The following is a 20,562-nucleotide window of genomic DNA, read 5'->3' on the forward strand; positions in this document are numbered from 1 at the left end:
GTCTGAGTGTTCCTTTATCCCGTGCCACAGCAAAAGCCTTTACCTGGAATTAAAAGCTCTAAACTCTGCATCTGAGTCCAGCCTGAGTTCTGTCTGGACAGTAAGTCTCCCCAGACCCCAAACTCCCATAATGCACTGCTGAGATGGGTTTGGGTTGTCCTCTCCTAAACATGACTCACTCTCAGAAGAACTTTCCATCAAAGCCCCAGAAGTTCAAAAACTGGATTTATTTGAATGTTTTGTCTTTAAAATCAATACAGGAAGAAATAAGAAACAGAGTTTGGTCCTTCAACCACAAACATCTTTAAGTCCAAGAGATGACACGTTTGCAGCGATGACTGAAATTCCTTAGGAATAAATCATAAAAGTAAAACATCCAGAACTAAAATTATAAGCAGAAAAACAAAGTGAAAGAGCAGAAAGTTTCATGGATCAGCAAAGCTGCTCCTGAGTTCACAGACTTCATCAGTGCAGACATTCCTGCTAAAAGCACATTCCCTTCATTTACACCCACATCAGAGAAAAGTAGGATTCATTTCTGTACAGAAGCTCAAGAGGGACAAACTGAACACAACAGGTTTCTGGAAACGAATAAGAATTTTTGTAATTAAAATGTAGTTCATTAGAAAAATTAAAACCAAACTGAATTCACTGTGATTCTATTAAAGTTCCTGTTTTTAGATATTCAGATAATAATGTGAAGCCTTCAGCCTCAATCAAAGATCTCTGAGGAATTACAATCGTTTTAACATTTCTAAGGTGTTTGGTTATCCAGAACTGAACCCAGAACCCTGTTAGACATCTGGAACATAGTTGGATTGACTTTACAGGACAATCCTGAAACATGGACTGGAGGATGTTTTCTGTTGGTCAGATTTGTCTTCTGCTCTCCCGTCTTCTGGTTTTCTTTCATAGAAAATAAGTCTCTGAATGTTCTGGAACCAAACTACAGAATAAGACGAAAATGTGACACTAAGCTTTTTCAAGGGTTTTTCATCTAAAGTGAACTTCTTTGCAGGTTCTGACCCAGAGTTTCTGTGCGTCCTGGAGAGCTTCTTTAAAGCTCTCAGAAGAGGACAAAGACGGAGAAGAGGACGGGCAGCACAGCCATGGAGATGAAGTGAGCTGCTGAGATGCTGGAGGAGCCGCTGACGAAGCTGACGAACCCCGGCTGGGTCCCACTGACCCGGCTGCTGATCCAGGTCTGGTACTCTGAGACCCGGGCGTAGACTCCTGGGGTGTTTGGCTTGGCACATCCATCTCCAAAGCTCACCACTCCGGCCTGGATCCACCTGGTGTCATTATTTTTACTGACCAGAGGACCACCGGAGTCTCCCTGCAGACAGCAGACATGTTAGTTATGAGCTCCAAACTGTTTGCAATCAAAGTCAGAAAGTTGGGATTTCTGTGACAATCCCAACTAGATAACATTTCTGCAGTTCTTTGGCGCCGGCAGTTCTGCGTTGAAAAGCCGCCTCCGTTAGCTCGGAGACCCGGTTTTCCTGAGTCCAGCTGCTCGATCACACAGAGGGGCCAGACGGACTGCGGTCCGAAGCCTCGTCTGGAGCGCCACACCGTAACAAAGAACCCTCCACTACCCAAAATCAGGAATCTACGAGTCCGCGTGGAGCAGCCGGCCGGTCCCGTTCGCGCTCCAAAGCGCCACACCGTCTACGCTCGACGTCAACCAGAGCAGTAGTGACCCACCCACGGTTGGAAAAAACTGCTTCTATGCACCACGATCGGATCAACAATCGGCATGACCTATCTCCATCGGAAAGAAATTATGATCCAAATGATCCGAATGAGTCCTGTTTTGAGTTTGTTATGTCTTGTTTTTCGTTTTAGTTCTTGTTCTGTCTTGTTTGGTTCTGTTTCCTGTTTTATTTTGAAAGGTTTCCTGTCTTGTCTTGTTTCTTGAGTTTTACTTCCTTTGGTCCCCATCTGCCCTGATCGTGTTCACCTGTGTCTTGTCTGCCCTGTCTGTATTTAAGTCTTGTCTCTGCCTTCCTCCTGCGCTGGTCCATTAACTCTGTGTTGGTGTTCATGTCATGCTGTCTAGTTCCTTGTTCCTCGCCACATCAAGTAAGTTTTGTTTTGTTCTGAAAACCTGCTCTGCAGCGCTTTGTGTTCGGTTTTGTTTATTAAAACCACTAGTCCCTGATCCTCGTGCCTCTGCATCTGGGTCCTACCGGCTCTCGAGCCACCCCCCGCACATGACAGAATGAGTCTGATCGGATCGCAGTACTCCGATGTATTTTTATTCTGATGAGGCGTTTATTCCGATCACTTTTGTCCAGGTAACCACAGCTGCCTCGGTTTGACCATTTTTCACCCGCAGACAGGGGTATCCAGCCGTAAGGCCCGTTGGGACTGAAGCTTTAGCCCCGTTGGGTTTTCTCTGACCCGTCTCTGTGTCTCACATGGGTTTCTGGATCATGGATGTTTTTCCGGTCTGGATGGATTCCTGTGTGACATCACAGACGGTTGCTAGCCTCCATCAGTAGGAGTCTCTAAACTACAGGAACAACCTGGTTTGTTCTAGTTTCACATCAGTGAATGTGTGCAGAAATGCAGGAGACAGAAGTCACATGAGACCCCAGAGCAGTGTGACGTCTCCAAGGCAACGGCCATTTTTTCCCTTAGAACAAACCAAAACAGCAGTAACTCTGTTCAGTGACATCATTCTGTCTTTTGCAGCAACAGTCTGAAACTAACAGGAAGTTTTAATGCAGACCTGAAACAAATCAGCTCTTGGATTGCCATGTAGCTCAGGATTTGGGTTGACAAATATCCTAAAAGTTACTTTCTGTTCCTCATTCCATTTGCTAATGAATGGACTCGCTTATCTTTTCTAGATAACATCTGAACAAGATCTCATCAACCTGTCTGCTCCTCCCCTCACTCCTGTCAACCAAAAGCACGCAGATCCTCTTTAACATGTCATTCAAACGATGATTGGAAGAAGTGAAAGTATTTATTTGCCTCACGGGTTTTCTCAGGTCATATCAGAGTCTTTTGAACTGTTAAGGACCTTTTAAGGGGGACTGAAGGACCCTCTGAGTGAATCTGAGGGTCATGTTGGTGGGCGGGACTCACCTGACAGGAATCCTTCCCTCCCTGTGTCAGACCAGCACACATCATGTTGCTGGTTAAACTGTAAGAGGAGCTACACTGGGAGTTGGACACGATGGGAACGCTCACTTCCTGCAGACTGGAAGACGTAGAACCTGAACGAGAAGAGAAGAATGAAGATAAGAACCTTTAGAAGGGCAGCAGAAACCCATCAGGTCATTTGATCAGTTCAGCTTTTCTCAGACGTCTCTGTCTCCCCCTTTGGTCACCATCAGGAACCATCTCCAGAGTTCTAACCACACTTCCTGGATGCTGCACACCTGACTCTCCTTCACCCAATCAACCACAGCAGCCTGAAGCACTGCACTGAGCTGAGATCAGTGCGAAGTATTGGTTGTGCCACTCCACCTTCCTTACCGAGTGCTATATCTGGACCTGATCTTCTGTTTCCTGACCCAGACCCTGTTTGCCTGCTGCCTGCCCTGACCCTCGCCTGGAAATGGACCATCCCGTCTCTCCTCTGATGGTTTCATGTCTGGTATTGACCTCTGCCAGCCTGACCCTGATTTATCTTTGTGGGTTTTAAGCTGAGCTAATAAACCTGCTGCATTTGGATCCAGCCGTCTGCCTGTTCTTGTGACAATGTTGATAGGAACATTTATTTAAAAATTAAGCTTTTTAATGAAGTGTTTATTCTTCCAGACTTTCAGAGGTGACAAAGTAACCAGGTGACCTCCTGACCTCCCGATGAAAGCGTCCCAAAGCCGGTGACCCAGACGGTGGTCCCGCCGGGGAAGTTGCTGCCCTGTTCTGCCAAACAAACGGGGCTGATGTAGTCGTTGAAGGTCACAGGTGAGGTCAGCTTCAGCAGAGAGACGTCGTTGTCCTGAGTTTGCTTGTTGTAGTTCTCATGGACAATAATCTGGGACACCGTCTTGCTCACAGAGTTAGGACTGTTGTTTATCTCTGTCTCTCCCAGGTAAACGACCACACCTGCAGTGCTGGTGCTGAAAAGACAAACATGTAAATAAAGCTGCAGGCAGGTGAGGTCATGTGACCAGAGCTCAGCTCACCTGCTGAAACAGTGAGCGGCGCTCAGGATCCATTGGCTGTTTATCAGAGACCCCCCACAGAGAGCCGCCCCTCCGGACACCGGTATATGCAGCCTGACCTGCCAGGGCCACGCCCCCGCAGCAGCGGCCTGGCCTCCAACGATCCTGGACTCCGCCTTGGTGTTGAGGGCAGCTTTACCGCAGACTGCAGGAGACAGGAGAAGCTGCAGGATCTGTTTCTGGCTGCTTCACACGGAACATTTGTGACACGAAACCTTCAGCAAACAGCAGACAAAGGACTCGGCGTGGCGCTGCGTCTGTGTTTGCTGATGGCGTGAAAGAGCCGCCAGATTGTAAAGTAGAGAAATAGACATTTTGATTTGGAGAAAACTTTTCTTTAAACGTGAACATAAAAGTAAAGTGAGATCAGCTAAACTGGGCCAAGTTTTGTTTTGTTTCGCTTAGGAAGCTGAGAAAAAAACATTTATAACATTTGTTTGTGTTCCTGATATTAATAATAATTGTTATTAATGTTTTTGTGTTGAATTTATGGGATAAAAATTATCGTTAGAACGCTTCAGTTATTGAGACATCAGCTGTTCTGCATTTTTGAGATGTGCCTGTTAGGGTTATGTGATTCTCATTTGCTTACACGCTATTATCACCATAATATGATTGTCTGAGTTCTATCTTTCAGTAAGAAAACAATGACCTGAAAAGTTCTGATTATACAAGAATATGATGTTCTGTACTGCCTGACTGAATGACCTACTTTTATGTTATCAACCCCGGCCACCAATAAAACCAAACTGGATCCACTGCAGGCAGAACTCCTCTGTTCCTGCTGTCACAGAACGATTCTCCTTCTGCAGACGTCTAGCAAAAGTTCTCATCTCCTGTGTGGTTCTTCTCTTTATTAAGGAAAAAGTCAGAACCCTGACAGTGCCACATTCAGGTTAAATGAGCCACTCAAACTTAAAATCTGTATTTAATAGCAAAATCACAACTAAATTCAATGTTAAAAATAAGACAAATGCTGGCCCATCGCCATAGCAACAACGTAGCCATGTTCCACCCTAATGGTGTTGTCCTCACCACAATTATTGTTTGTTATAAATGTTAAGCTGTTTTCAAATGGAAAATCTGGTTTTGTTCATTTCAAGCTGATCCAGATTCCACCTCAGAGCGACTTTTTAAAACATTCTGACTAAGAGACAAAAAGAAAACAGAAAATATTTCCACATTTTTCCAGGAAACAAACATTTCAGAAATGTGTTGATGAAACCATGAGAATCAAAGTTTGACTCCGTGGTTGTAGAGAAACCCCCCAGAGAGTGATTGACAGATTCAACCGCAGAACCTGTTCTTTCCTTTAAACCTGACGCACGTCATCGTGACGACCTCCATCAGACATTGTTAGAAAATAATTTGGTGTGAGTTGAGACTCAGAAGAGAAGAAGAAAATCCCCAAACCCGATTACAGGAAAGAGCAGACGAGATGAGGATGAGCAGGTTTTTGAGGTTTGGAGTTCAGACGATTCAGCAGCAAGAAGGAAGGACAGCGGAGGAAAAGGGAGTTTTCCGTTTCAAATGAAAGCTGGGATTCAGACGAGCTTTTCTGCGTTTCCATAGAATCGGTCTGAAGCAGCAGACGTGATTGACATGAACTGAAGGTCTGATCTCTGACCTCCCATCAGTAAAATGTCTCTTTTTTTCTCCCCTGGAAGAAGCTGAGAACACTCTAGGTCCTAAAGAGCCGTCAGTGATGCTGCTGTGGTTCAGCGTCTGCCTCTCTGCTGCTTTTATCAAACTGTGGTTGCAGTTTTTCTGTGCAGCGGTCTGCTGGAGGGGTGGGATGACAGACAGGGACATGTGGAAACTGGACAAGCTGGTCCAGAGGGCTCGCCCTGTCCTGGACTGTCCCCTGGACTCAGTGGACTCTGTCGCTGAGAGGAGGTGCTGACCAAGCTGTCCAGCCTCTGGAACGACCCCTCCCACCCTCGGTATGAGACGGCGAGGACCCTGAGGAGCTCGTTCAGCCGCAGACGGCTGCACCCTCAGTGCAAACAGGAATACCACCGGACAGCAGGTAGACTGACACTGACACCACATGGGACTGCTGTGTATTTACCTACTTACTTATGTGTACCTTTACTACCATGATCTACTACTATTTTATTCTTATTCTTGCTATTTGTTTTCTAACTCTTCTATTTCTCGTTTGGCAGCTGAAACGACTCAATTTCCCTCTGGGGATCAATAAATTCCTGTCTTATCTTATCTCTGGTCGTTTCTGCAGGATTTGAGCCAAAGTGCTGCTGATCTCTGTTCTGGTGTTCACACACAGTCTAAACCGGATCCACAGAGGCTGAATCTGATTGGTTCAGAGAAAATCAAAGAAGGAGTGAACAGGAAAGCAAACTCACCATCGATCTGTGCACGTCCCCCTGCAGAGAGAACAGAGAGGTGAGATGTTTGTCCACTCGGTGGAACCTGTCAGACGGGTTCTCCGCCTCCAGGAATGAGCCGAACATTTGGGGCTAAGATGAGGGCGGCAGCCTGTGTTTGTTTGTGAAACAGACTAATGATGACGCTGATGTGGATCACGATCCATGCATTGCTGTGAGCATCAGCTGACTCGTCTGCATGATTCAGCTTTTTTCTATGTCGATGACACTCTGCTAGTTTTACATGAATCGGGAATCTGGTGGAAGTTTTTCTGCTGAACTTCAGAAACGGCGACGCCTAAAGATCAAAGTGGACTCTGATCCAGGAAACACCAAAGTCCTCCTGTAAATGTTGTCATCCCTGCCCCCCCCCCCCCATGTGGCCTATAGGTTTGGGTGATCATTAATCCCGTAAAGTTGGGTCTTCCTACTTTTCTAGTTCAGCCGGTCAACAACGGCAACGGAAACCACACTCTGTTCATGTGACCCACCTACAGTAGATTCCTCAGAGGTGTTTCTGCAAACACCCACCCCCCACCCCCCAGGAGCAGGGTGGGACTGGCCCATGGCGAAAGACACAAACCAGAAAACGCCCGCAAGCAAATCTGACCACAATGCAAAGTTTCCGTCGGCCACAGAGGATCGTTGCTAACATGAACGTCCCTCAAAATGAAAAACATTTCTACTTTCCAAAAATCTCTCAACACAATAAATGTTTTCAACAAATCTCCAGCAAATAAACAAGAACATTTTGACAAAATAAAACAGTTCTCCTTTTTTTATGTTGAGATTTTAGAAAAAATATTTGTTTTCCACCACCAGTACAGAGAGGTGGAAGCCGCCTCCATCGTCACGTTCTACTGATGTTCAATCATCTTTACTTGTGTGACGCTTTTCCTCAAAGGCCCAAAGCGCTTTCCAGTCACCGTTCCAGTCACACAAGAACACAACATTTACCATTTACACGCTCAGTGATATGGACTCAACCTGAAACAGCTGGAAGATTGCCACAGAAATCTGAATCAACAAAAGTATGAATGAAAAGGTTTTTTCAGGATTTTTTCAGACATAAATCTTCTGAATCTGAGCAAACAAACCGTCTGCTCCTTCATTACTGAAAACCCTTCCTTTTGTGAACAAAGGAAGAAAACTGTAAAAGAGACAAAGTCACATGCGGCTGAATGTTTTCGGGTGAAACCCTGATGCTGGATCAGGTCTCTTCTTCAGGAGAGGAGGAACCAGTTCTGGTTAGCGTGTTCTGGTCCGTGACTCAGTCTGGATTAAAAGGTCAAACTGCCACATCAGGGTTTTTATTAATAGATTCAACAAATCAACTAATTGTTGTGTCTGTCACCTTTAGTTCTAATAAACAACAACAGCAACACGACAGACACTGAAGGGTTTTCCGGCCATCGTCAGAATAAAGCTCTGATGCGTTCAATGACTCACCTGGAGCTGTGAGGGCCAGCAGCAGGACTCCGCAGGTGAGGAAGCTCATGATGTTGTGGTGAGTCCACCTGCTGCCGACCGGCCCTTTTATCAGCTCCTGTCAGACACATGAGACAACACACCTTAAACTGTTCCCGCCCTTATCCTGCAGCACATTCAGACGCCGGTTCGCCACTAGAGTCTGGAAGAATCAGCTCCTCTGCTCAGAGAGCAAAGAGGAAAACAAGCAGATGAGGAATCTTCTGTCTGTCCTGATGTTTCCGGATCTGTTCGGTTCTGGACTGGTTCTACCTCCATTTCACAGATAGATCAAAGTGTTACAGCCTAGAGGTCAGGTGCCCACAGCCAACCAAACAGCTCCCAAAGTATTTTGTAGCTTCATTTCTCTTTCTGGGTGAAAGAACTTGTGTTAGCTTGTGTTGCTGCCATCCGTGTTGGGCTGGACGCTGGTGACCTTTCTGACGACCTGAAGGACGTCCAGACTTGGAGGAGTCTGCTGTCACTGAGATCCTCTCACTGTCAGTCAGTTTTGGTGGTTGGACTTCCCTTGACAACCTTCTCATCCGTCTTCAGGGTTGAGGTTAAGGTTGTGGCTTTTCTAGTCCAAGCTGCTGTTTCAGGGGGCTGTTACAGCCGAAAAAGATGTTTATTGTGCACAAAAACCCAGAAATGCAGAACACTGGAGTAACCTGTCTGAGTTCAGGACATATATATGTATGATGCACACATCCAGGTGTAGCAATACGCAGCTAAACGTGAACAACCCGCTTTCTGTCACACCCTTTGATGATGTCACAAGGAGGTAATAGTAAACAACAAGAGGATTACAAATCACAGTCCAGACCTTTAAATTGATTATGAATATGTTCTTCTTATAGGTCAAGGGATCAATTTTTTTTAATGAATATACACGTGGGCTGCCACTTATGGTCATCATCAGGAGGCGTGGCCTTTGTTTTCATAGCTATGCTGACGACACACTGCTTTACAGCACTGTTTCCTGAAATCGTGTTTGGGAAAAAAAACTTAAAACTTTTTATTTAAGATATTTGAATGATTTTCACTTCACATGTTATGGACTTTGATTCAGTTTGAATGAATACATGTGTTGTATAAATACAAATATAGAAGGAGTAAGATTTGATGTCAAGTATGCAACACTTTTCACACATTTGGAACACAAAATGCTTCACAACAAAAACAACGTTACAATCTGGAAACCAAAACAAAAACATTAACAAAAAAAAGAAACACACATCGCCCTCAGAAAAAAAAGTCACATATAAGACCAGATGTTTTTGTCTGGGTCTGTGTGACCCGGTTCATCCGTGAACCATCATGTGGGCCATCTGCTCCTCGGCATTCCTCCGGCCCCGCCCTGTCAGAGTCATGGCGGCGTGGCGTGGCTGTTATTCCAGCAGCATAGATGTTTCTTGTTATTCCGTAATAAGTTCGTAAAACCTCCTGAATTGTTCCCGAGCGGCATTCCTAGAAAACCACAGGACTCTGAGAAAAGCAACTGAGTTCCAGCCGTCAGTCCAGGTTCCTCTGGCCTCATGAAAGTCTCATTCTGATGCAGAACGGTGGTTTTCAGCTCCTCCTGTCCTCTCGGACAAATTTGACACCCACCCAGGTCTACCCCCCCCCCATGCTGCCTTCAGGAGGGAGGGCTGTAACTGAAGCTCCAAATGGTTTCTTTCCTGCGTCTAATCAGCTGATTGATGATTTATTGTTTTTGTGTGTTTAGCACTTTTTTTCTCCTCAGTACTCTGAGAACGGCCCCCCAGCCCTGTTTTGTCCTGGGTTCCTCCCGTCAGCAGTCTTTTTGCCCCCGCCGCACTCCTGCCTGCAGCCCTGCAGCTTCATGCCTCTGCTGACGGATCTTCTGCTCGGATCTGACTCCAAAATGGCGGGAAGATGGAAAATCTACAAAGTTTCTTCCCGTTTGATCTGCCTGAAGAGGAGAAGCTGCTGCAGGAGACCTGAAGGTGCTCGGAGGGAAGATCTCACACGCTGAGGCGCTGAGGTCATTTAGGTGTGCGGGTCAACTGGTTCCACCTGTGGCGTCACAGGTGAGGCGGCTGCCGTGGCTGATGTGGCAGTCGGACAGGTGAGGTCACAACCTGTCCTGTAAGAAACAGCGGAATGCAGATGTGACCGCTGAGGTAAAAACATCTACGACTGGGATTTGGTCCAAAAGCTGCAGAGATTCAGACTCACAGCATGACAGGAAGCAGCGAAAAACTACAAAAACCTTTAGTTCTTTACCTTTGGTGTTTTATCCACCACTGTACTGTCCTGATTTATGAGTGAAGGCGTGTTTTTAGGTCGTCTTTGTGTATTTATGGCGCCATGTTCTCCTTGCAGGTGAATTGCAGAATCGTGGTAAATGTCACAAATCTTCCTTTAGAGGAAGGAGAGATGGTTTCCTTCAGAACACGATACAAACTTCCAGTGAATAAACATTTGGATCAGAACCAAAAAATGACGGTGCAACCCAAAAATCGCACCCACCTTCTGGTCTTTAAACGCCTCTCCTGTGGCCGCTTTGGAGGAGGGAGAAGCCAAACAAACAGAAACAGAAAAATCCACTCATGTGAAGATGAAACATGTTTCAAGAATAAACCAATACGTCATTTTTTATGTTTATGTTGAAACATAAATGTATGTTTTGAATCCAAATTTATGATTTACAGGATCCATTTGATTCCTGTTCTGACCGTGATTTCCACTTCAGAGAGACAAGCGTCCTGCGTTTGAACCCCTCAGAGCCACACAGCAAATAACTGAACCGTCTGATCAGATCAATAGAAACTCAAAGAAGACATCTGTCTTCAGATTAGAAACCCGATTACCTCAGATGACCTTCAAGAACCAGATTTCCTTGTTCCTCATAGAACCTGGTGGTTCCACCAACCAGTGAGTTCTGACCCTCCTCTACTCACAGGAGACGTCAAGAGGAAATACGTTCCCAAAAAAAACTCTCTTTAGTTCAGATTTGCAAAAAAATAGTTCAATGAAAAACGTTCAAACACACAGAGCATCCGGCTCACACAGAAGATTCAGAACCACCGACTGAACCAGAGAACTGGACTGAGTGTGACACCCCCCTCATAGAAATGGTTTATTCCAGCTCCAACCAAATGAAGCCAATCTAGTCGCCATTTTTTCACGATCCGTACACCGCTAGTCAGACCCAGACAACAAGAGAAGTCAGTTTGAGTTTCCATGGTAACCACTCTCACCAATCAGGAGTGAGCTTGTTGGAAGGCCACACCCCTACCCATGAAGCGGGCTACGTCAAATATATCAATCAAATGTATTGAGTGTTGGACGTGCGGCCAGCAGGCTCCACCCACTTATAGTGAGGCATCTGATTGGTCAGTTTATCACTGAAACTACAGAGAAATATCATGAAAAAAATGAAGATTATCTAGAAAATGTTTACAAAAAGGTACCAGATCTAGAACGGTTCATCTGACCAACAGAATGACTGAAGTTTATTTCTCTATAGATGTCTGGGGGATTTTAGCTTCTTGGAGCCACTTCCTGTTTGACCTGTTTGGAACACCTGATGGGCGGGGCCCATCAGTTCAAAACGCCTCTCACTAAAAAACCACAGATGACAAAGTCCAGCCCAAGCCCCTCCCCTCTAATTCCACCCCCAAGCCCCTCCCCGTGCACACACCAGCTCCACCCAACCACACTTGGACCCTTTATACTAAGACCGGTGTCCCACCAGCAACCAGGTGGACTGGAATGCCCTCCAGCAGTGGGACGAGTCGTCCTGAGAGGCAGTTCCAGCTGGAGACTCAGAGGATCCTGGTGACTGTCCATCCTCCTCTTCCTCAAGGGAGAAAGGCTGCTCACCAGCTTTCAGCTTCCTGCTGCAGCTCCGATGGAGGTCAGGCTGGGACCCTGTCTGGTCAACAGGGACCCAGAACACACCCGACATGTGCTGTGCGTTCCTGAGCGCTCTGTCAGCATTTAGCACATACCAGCGCTTGACCTCACAGTTGGAAGAGGCTTGGGGGTCAAATGTCAAAGCGGTGCAAATCTGGTGAATCTGCCTCCAGGCTTTTTCTTTCACAGCTCTATTCCAAAACGTGAAAGACTCGGTGTCGAAGAATTCCAGCCGGACACAAACCGCAATTATTCATTTCTCCTCAATGATCAGTTTTAAAGAGTCGGCCCTTCCACGAAATAAAAGGACGGCATCTATACATCACTACCAAATCTTAGTTTCTGATTGGTCAAGGTTCAACTGGTTAAACTTTCAACACCTGATGAAAGGCCGTGTGTTTTGTTCTCAAAGTCCAAAAAAGGTCATAAAAACTGGCGTAGCAACGTGTGAACGCGAGAGTTTTGAACGTGGAAGCCTGAAGTGCACGTTTGCGTGCGTTTACGTGGAATTTGGAAGTGGTCACTTGAACACCCGTTGGCAAGGGTGGTGTGAACGGAGCATCAGGGGACTGTCCCTCACCTGAGACCACATCCAGGATCTCAATCAGAGCTACTGTAGAACCAGATTATCGAAAAAACCATGTGTGTCGGACCAGCACTCCAACGAATCCTCAACTGAAGGTCAGGTTGACGCAGTTATGTCAAATAGTGGGGCGCGCCCCCCCCTGAGGGGATGCGATGCAAGGGGGGGCGTGCAGCAGTAGCGGTTTTAGGCACAGGTCATACGGGCAGTTGCTCAGGGCGTAAAAGGGGGGCTGCTGTGCCAGCGGCTCAGTGCTTGGAAAAAAATCTGCTCCACTGTTGTTTTCCTCTTATCTCTTATATCACAGAGTTTGTAACAGCCTGAAACTGTGGACTGCCGTCCCTGCAGCTGCTCCCGTCACACGCGTGTGCGAGAAGGAGAGGGGAGGGGTAGTGGGCTCAGGCAGAGAGGTGGAACGGGCACGCGGAGAGATGCCTCTATTGCGCAACACCAGGATCATTCTGGGCCTTCAGTTTCCTCAGCTCATGCTAATAATGTCATTCTTTATGATCTATTGTAGACATTTTGATGACGTCTTTATTTTCCATCAATGTTTTCTTTGTCTGTCTGTGGTTTAGTTGGTGTCAGTATTTGACATACAGACAGCAGGTGATGCAGGAAAACAGCTGCACTCTATGACATCATAAAAAAATAATATAATATTTAATTTTAATAATATTTAGAAAATAAATCAGAACAATGTATTTACCTATTTCTTCAGACTAAAAATGTTATTGGTGCTGCTGTTTTCATGTTTCAGATCAATTTAAATTTAATGTTATTTATTGATTGAATTATTTTTCTCTGCATCAAATGGTTCAGTTGGTCAAAATGTTTTTAGTTTAAATAAATACTGATAGATTTTTTTATTTCAGGCACTTTAAGCTTCTTTTCTGTTTTAGACTAGAACAGGGTTTCTGTGGCAAAATAAAGTTAATATTTGTTGAAAGTGGATTTAAATTGTTTTTTTCTTTTGTTAATGTTAAAAGATTTTAGTTATACTTACAACATTTATATAGAAACTAACCCAATATATTGTCACTGCAGCAAATGTGTGTGTGTGTGTTGGGGGGGGGGGGCGTTTTCTTTTTCCTAGGGGGGGCCTTGCAAAAAATAACTGAGAAGCACTGGGTTAACGCCTCCAGCTGCTGCTGTAAACCCCTCCTGAACCGGAAGGAAGCCTCGTCCTGCTGAAACAGTCTTGATGTGTGGGTCCGTCTGACATCAGGCGGTTTTCGTCATGAACTTCCTGCGTCTGCCTCCCCCTCATCTTCATAACGAGTGCCTTCTGGGATTGAAGACTTTCCCTGTCTGTTCGTGTCCACTCCAAGTTCTCTGGAAGACTAGACCGCGTCACCTGGATGAAAGAAAACCTTCACTTCCAAGATTTTCTACCAAAGTGTGTCCAGAAGGCCCATCACTGTCTCTGCTGGCTTATCCCTTTCCCATCATGCATCTTGGGGTCATCTGTTCACCAGCTGAACCGTGTGACAGAAACCTTGGTTTGTTTGCTTTTACGGTCAACGGTGCATTCTTCAGTCGTTCTCTGGTAAACATTCTTTGATATTTATCTGCGTCTCGCCTCTGAAAATCCAAAACAGCAAAACAAAGAAAACATTCCCATCAGATTAAATCTGTTTCTAGAAAACAAGATTAAATTTTCTGTGTGTTTTGGCTCCTTAACCCTTGGGCTATCTTAGATGACCCCCCCCCCACCCCTTCCATTAAGGTGTTCTCCCTACCATGACAAAGGTGGATAAAGGTGGAAAGATTTCATGTAATCCATGGACACCAGTGAAGATCACAAATCATTGAAGAAAAAAAATTCAGAGCACTGTCTATTGCAGTGTTTTTCAACCTTTTTTGAGCCACGGCACACTTTAACCTTGACAAAAATCCCGCGGCACACCAGCATCCAAAAAAAATAGATAAATAAAAAAAAAGAAAAAGCTCAGTCTGTATTGATCTACAGCCGCTCTACAGCCGTGTTTTTTCTAAAAGATGTATTAAAAATACAGTCAAAAGATTCAAAAACTGATGTGTGTTCGTTGTTTTAAGACGTTAAGAGGAGAGACTCATTGTGCGCTAAGACAGTCACTTTACTGCATCATGGGAGATGTAGTGCCTGTAATCCGCCGACCGCGGAAAGACCAGCGTCTTTGAGCTTCATGGCTTTGTTCACTTGTTCCAGTCTGATACCAGATTCTGTGGAAAGCTACACCGCTAAAGACGAGCTTTAGCTGGTATTTTTGTTAGAACAGAGAGACTTTTTTGCGCTAAATCGAAACAAGGAAGTGAATACTTTAACCACTTCTGATTGGTCAGACTGATGACATGTGATTAAGCCTTCAAGAATGATTGGTGGAGACAATTAAAGGGCCGGGACTTTCCTTACACAGTTATAGCTGCAGCTAAATCGCGGTATCCCCTTATTCTTATCAAAATGTCTTTAATAGAATCAAATAAACACAAAGAAAAAATAATTTTATTATATTTCATATTCTTAACTTCTCAGTGTTTTATCAGGGCCTGTTTGGATGAACAAAGAGCTGATTTCCTGGAGATGGTAATTGCTTTTAGATCAGTTAATGAGGGCAATTTCTCACGGCACACTTGACCATCTCCCACGGCACACTAGTGTGCCGCGGCACACTGGTTGAAAAACACTGGTCTAGTGGGTCTAGATGACCCAACTGTCTAGTGGGTCTAGATCAGTGTTTTTCAACCTTTTTTGAGCCACGGCACACTTTTACCTTGACAAAAATCCCGCGGCACACCAGCATCCAAAAAAAAATAAACAAAAGCAGAGATTCATAGTCTGTATTGATCCACCCCGCAATCTCACATGCATTTTTCTTATAATTGTGGCAGAAAAAACAGGAAGTTGCAGCTGTTTTTTCTAGAAGATGAAATAAAAGTTAAGTTAGAAATTAAAAAACGGTTTTATGTGTGTTCGTTGTGGTTTCAAGACATTTAACAAGGACGACTCATTGCGCGTCGAGGCGCTGTCCCTTTAACCAAATGCATTATGGGAGATGTAGTGTAAACTGCCGCAAAAGGGCAGAAAGACTCGCGTCTCTGAGCTTCATTGTCCACTTGTTCCACGGTCTGACACCGGATTCTGTGGAAAGCTACACCGCTAAAGACGAGCTTTAGCTGGTATTTATGTTGGAACTGAGAGACTTTACGAGCTAAATTGGAACAAGGAAGTTAAGACTTTAACCACTTCTGATTGGTCAGACTGATGACATGTGATTAAACCTTCAAAAATGATTGGTGGAGACAGTTGAAGGGGCGGGACAAAAGGCTAAATCGCGGATAAATCGCGGTACCATCATTCTTATCAAAATGTCTTTAATAGAATTAAATAAATACAAAGAAAAAGGTGTTTTACGATCTTTCATATTCCTAATTTCTCAGTGTTTTATCAGGGCCTGTTTGGATGAACAAAGAGCTGAAATCCTGGAGATGGTAAATGTTTTTAGATCAGTTAATGAGGGAAATTTCCCACGGCACACCTGACCATCTCGCTGGTTGAAAAACACTGGTCTAGATGACCCAACTCCCAGTGTTAAGTGCCTAGGATAGCACAAGGGTCACTGCAGCTGAATCCACCCTCAGAAAAGCAGATAGAAAGTCTCTGTGATGGTCTACTGGAAACATGAGGACGGGCTCCAGACTATCTGAACGTTGGGTCCTGCTTTCTCTGAAGTCTAGCTCCTCCCCTCTTTCCCATAAATCCATTGTGACTCCTCAGCTTGATCCCTCTGTAGTTTCTTTCCACGTCTCCTTTCTTCTTCTAAATGGAACCCAGACAAAAAAAGAACCAAGAAATAAAACCAACAATCCAAATTAAACAACACAAGTGTTCACTTGACTCCCTTTACTTCTCCTCTGAGCTGATCTTTTTCTCTGAAGACCTTTGTGACCTTCCTCCTTCCGCCACCGTTAGCACTCCTTTGTTTCATTTGGAACGGATCCTCTTGGTGTGAGATGATGATTCCTCAGAGTAAAGACCTGCAGTTGAACGTAGAGCAGCTGAGGCAAAGCAAAGCTGGGACTGACAGAAGGAAATCTCAGAGGCTTTTCTTTTCAGGCTGACTCCTTCTGAGCTGCTGGAAGTCTCTGCCTGTGGTTTGGTGCCCCCCTGCTGGAAGAGCGCGGTACTGCAGCAGACTGTGGAAACTGGAAACTTTGTGGATGATGAACTAAAGATTTGGAGTTAAAGATTTACACTCAGTTCAGTTTTTCCTGTTTGTACTTTTACTTTATTAAAACTTTAAGGTAGTTATTGTAGATACTTTGAACTGACTGTTGAAATATTTCATCATTTTGTTTCTGGAATATCAAAGTACACTTTAGAATAAACTACATTGTGTTATCATGTCTGTTTAATATTATTGTGTTTCTCTGTTTGGAACTCAATCAATTTAAGAAAAATGTTATAAAAATAAATGTGAGCGTAGAAACCAAACACATATTTAACAAATCAATGCTAAATAAACCTGAGAGTATCTTTCTATCTGTATGTAAATAATTTAGAGGATTAGTTACACTTCAACCCAGTTTCTGTGTTTTTGTTTTCTGCCTGATTTTCTTTGTTTTTTAAAGATTATTTTGAGAAACAAAAATATAATAATGTTCACTAAACAATCAAATTCCAGCTTCAGCTGCTCATTTTTATAATAAACTTAGATGGATTTGAGTCTTTTCGGTTGTTCCGGCAGAACTTTAGTTGGAATGAAAGTGAACGAGAAGCTTCTCTTCTCCTCTCGTTGACTCCAGAAAGTTCTCATGAAGCTGCGTCACGTGGTCCCGAGCCAGTTTCACAATAAGACGCCTGAATGTTGAGCCTCACTGACGGAAACGCGCGTCCAACAGGAAACGTCTTATTTTGAAGGGTCAAACCGGAAACGGCTGTGGAGCGTTCCGCAGACTCGACGGTTTTGTTCGTGAAGCGTCTAGAAGCAGCCAGGCTGTGAGCTTCCGCAGATATAAAGCGGCTGATCCGAGAGCAGAGACAGTTAGAGAAAGAGAGCAGAGCGCAGAGAAGATCCAGAGGAGAAGAAAGAGAAGAAGATCCTTCCTCTTCACAGATCACTCCATCATCACTCAGCTGTAAGTATTTCCTTCATTCTTTCTAGAGAAAAGGCAGGAAAGTGGAGGAAAAGCTTTGATCCAGACTATCGGGAGGAAAAGGCAGATTTGATTAGAAACCTTTTACTTTGTTTTAATTTAATTATTTACTTTTATTAAACTGAATTAGAAACCTTTTTCTATTTTAAATTTATTTATTTATTTTTGTTAGATTGGATAGAAACCTTTTTGCATGCCAATCAAACTTTATTGCTTTAGTCGGAACGACAGAAGCTTTGGAGATGTTTGGTTGGTTGAAGTAGAAACCTGAAGCCTTGATGTGCTAACTTTACCGAGTAGAGACCAGAGCAGATGAGCGTGAGCCAGAACCGCCTGAATCCTCCTTCTAGAGGAATCCGAGCTCTGATGCTGGACTGGGTTCTTTCGAGACTCTGTCAGAGCGGCTGCAGAAGTTCATGTTTGTAACGTTTCCTCCCGTCTGTGTCTGCGCGTCTTTACAGCACAAAGTCATCCAGCAAACATGTCTGCGGCCAAGAGCGTGTCCATCGGCATCGACCTGGGCACCACCTACTCTTGTGTGGGCGTCTTCCAGCACGGAAAAGTGGAAATCATCGCCAACGACCAGGGCAACAGGACCACCCCCAGCTATGTGGCCTTCACCGACACGGAGAGGCTGATTGGAGACGCGGCCAAGAACCAGGTGGCTCTGAACCCCAGCAACACCGTGTTTGACGCCAAGAGGCTGATTGGGCGGAGGTTCGACGAGCCGGTGGTGCAGGCCGACATGAAGCACTGGCCCTTCAAGGTGGTTTCAGAAGGAGGGAAGCCCAAAATCCAGGTGGACTACAAAGGAGAGAACAAGACCTTCTTCCCCGAGGAGATTTCCTCCATGGTCCTGGTGAAGATGAAGGAGATCGCCGAGGCCTACCTGGGCCACAAGGTGTCCAACGCCGTCATCACAGTGCCGGCGTACTTCAACGACTCCCAACGACAGGCCACCAAAGACGCGGGCGTCATCGCGGGACTCAACGTCCAGAGGATCATCAACGAGCCCACGGCGGCCGCCATCGCCTACGGACTGGACAAGGGCAAGTCGGGAGAGAGAAACGTGCTGATCTTTGACTTGGGAGGAGGCACCTTCGACGTGTCCATCCTGACCATCGAAGACGGCATCTTTGAGGTGAAGGCCACGGCCGGAGACACTCACCTGGGCGGAGAGGACTTTGACAACCGCATGGTCAACCACTTTGTGGAGGAGTTCAAGAGGAAACACAAGAAGGACATCAGCCAGAACAAGAGGGCCTTGAGGAGGCTGCGCACCGCTTGCGAGAGGGCCAAGAGGACCCTGTCCTCCAGCTCCCAGGCCAGCATCGAGATCGACTCTCTGTTTGAGGGCATCGACTTCTACACCTCCGTCACCAGAGCTCGCTTTGAGGAGCTGTGCTCCGACCTGTTCAGGGGAACGCTGGAACCGGTGGAGAAAGCCCTGAGGGACGCCAAGATGGACAAGGGGCAGATCCACGACGTGGTCCTGGTGGGAGGCTCCACCCGGATCCCCAAAATCCAGAAGCTCCTGCAGGACTTCTTCAACGGCCGAGAGCTGAACAAGAGCATCAACCCGGACGAGGCGGTGGCTTACGGCGCCGCCGTGCAGGCCGCCATCCTGTCGGGCGACACCTCGGGCAACGTCCAGGACCTGCTGCTGCTGGACGTGGCGCCTCTGTCCTTGGGCATCGAGACAGCCGGTGGAGTCATGACGGCCCTGATCAAACGCAACACCACCATCCCCACCAAGCAGACCCAGGTGTTCAGCACCTACGCCGACAACCAGCCCGGGGTCCTGATCCAGGTCTACGAAGGCGAGAGAGCCATGACCAAGGACAACAACCTGCTGGGCAAGTTTGATCTGACGGGAATCCCGCCGGCTCCCCGAGGGGTCCCGCAGATCGAGGTCACCTTCGACATCGACGCCAACGGCATCTTGAACGTGTCGGCGGTGGACAAAAGCACTGGCAAGGAGAACAAGATCACCATCACCAACGACAAGGGCCGCCTCAGCAAAGAGGACATCGAGAGGATGGTGCAGGAGGCGGAGAAGTACAAAGCCGAGGACGAGCAGCAGAGGGACAAGATCGCCGCCAAGAACTCCCTGGAGTCCTTGGCCTTCAACCTGAAGAGCAGCGCGCAGGACGACAGCTTGAAGGACAAAATCAGCCAGGAAGACAGGAAGAGGGTGGTGGAGAAGTGCGACGAGACCATCGCCTGGCTGGAGAACAACCAGCTGGCCGACAAAGACGAGTTCCAGCACAAGCAGAAAGAGCTGGAGAAGGTCTGCAACCCCATCATCAGCAAGCTGTATCAGGGAGGGATGCCCAGCGGCTCCTGCAGAGAGCAGGCGCGGGCCGACAGCCAGGGGCCCACTATTGAGGAGGTGGACTGAAGGGGCCCTGGTTCTGGACCCGCTTGACTGGACAGACGTGAACATGGAAATATTGTCAAGTGTCAAACTTTACTCAGACTTTGCTCTGCTGGACATTGCAAGAAAACCTGAACTGAGATGTTTGAGGGAAGTAAGAAAAAGCTGTGATGTCATTTCTGTCCGACACGTTTGGAACCTCAGCTGCTAAAATCCTGTGTTTGAATGGAAAATACTAACTTTTTCATTTATTTATTTGTTCCTTTCATGAAAATTATTGATGTTGAATATGTTTACATCTTTGTAACTTGTTTTTAATAAAAAGAAGAAAAAATCACTCTTTTCTGTCTCTTTGTCTTGCATTTAGAGTAGAACACAGTTCTTTTTTCAGATCTAACTTTAAAATTTGTTTGAATAGACTCTTAACGCTGTCGCGGTTTTTCAATCAAAAGTTCTTCAGAACTTCAGGTTTTCTGAGTAAACGAAGGTCTGAACCTTCTGGGCTGTTGGTCAGAAACTGGTGGATCAAAGCAGAACCAG

The 20,562-nt window shown here is 45.8% G+C and overlaps 2 protein-coding genes across 2 annotated transcripts; one reads left to right on the forward strand and one right to left on the reverse strand.

Moving 5' to 3' along the window:
• Positions 1–208: 208 nt before the first annotated feature.
• LOC101170186 (transmembrane protease serine 11A) lies at positions 209–8,704 on the reverse strand. Its single transcript, XM_004071096.5, has 6 exons — positions 8,024–8,704; positions 6,554–6,574; positions 4,149–4,332; positions 3,817–4,082; positions 3,100–3,230; positions 209–1,336 (listed from the first exon to the last, which is right to left on the reverse strand). Exons 1-6 carry the CDS (start codon positions 8,070–8,072, stop codon positions 1,067–1,069), a joined length of 921 nt encoding a protein of 306 aa, XP_004071144.1. The 5' UTR covers positions 8,073–8,704; the 3' UTR covers positions 209–1,066.
• Positions 8,705–17,427: 8,723 nt separating this feature from the next.
• Positions 17,428–20,273, forward strand: LOC111947725 (heat shock 70 kDa protein 1). The gene is made up of 2 exons (XM_023957236.2): positions 17,428–17,627; positions 18,107–20,273. Exon 2 carries the CDS (start codon positions 18,127–18,129, stop codon positions 20,044–20,046), a length of 1,920 nt encoding a protein of 639 aa, XP_023813004.1. The 5' UTR covers positions 17,428–17,627; positions 18,107–18,126; the 3' UTR covers positions 20,047–20,273.
• The last annotated feature ends 289 nt before the right edge of the window (positions 20,274–20,562 follow it).

This window comes from Oryzias latipes, chromosome 8, assembly GCF_053564925.1.
Source record: "Oryzias latipes strain Hd-rR chromosome 8, Olatipes_Hd-rR_3.1".
NCBI lineage: Eukaryota > Metazoa > Chordata > Actinopteri > Beloniformes > Adrianichthyidae > Oryzias > Oryzias latipes.

Excerpts from the sequence above, each read along its gene's own strand:
- LOC111947725 (XM_023957236.2), top strand. The coding sequence starts at position 18,127 with ATGTCTGCGGCCAAGAGCGTGTCCATCGGCATCGACCTGGGCACCACC.
- LOC101170186 (XM_004071096.5), bottom strand. The coding sequence starts at position 8,072 with ATGAGCTTCCTCACCTGCGGAGTCCTGCTGCTGGCCCTCACAGCTCCA. Across the intron at positions 6,575-8,023 it reads GCTGGCCCTCACAGCTCCAG|GGGGACGTGCACAGATCGAT; the intron begins GTGAGTCATTGA and ends TTCTCTCTGCAG. Across the intron at positions 4,083-4,148 it reads GCCGCTCACTGTTTCAGCAG|CACCAGCACTGCAGGTGTGG; the intron begins GTGAGCTGAGCT and ends TTGTCTTTTCAG.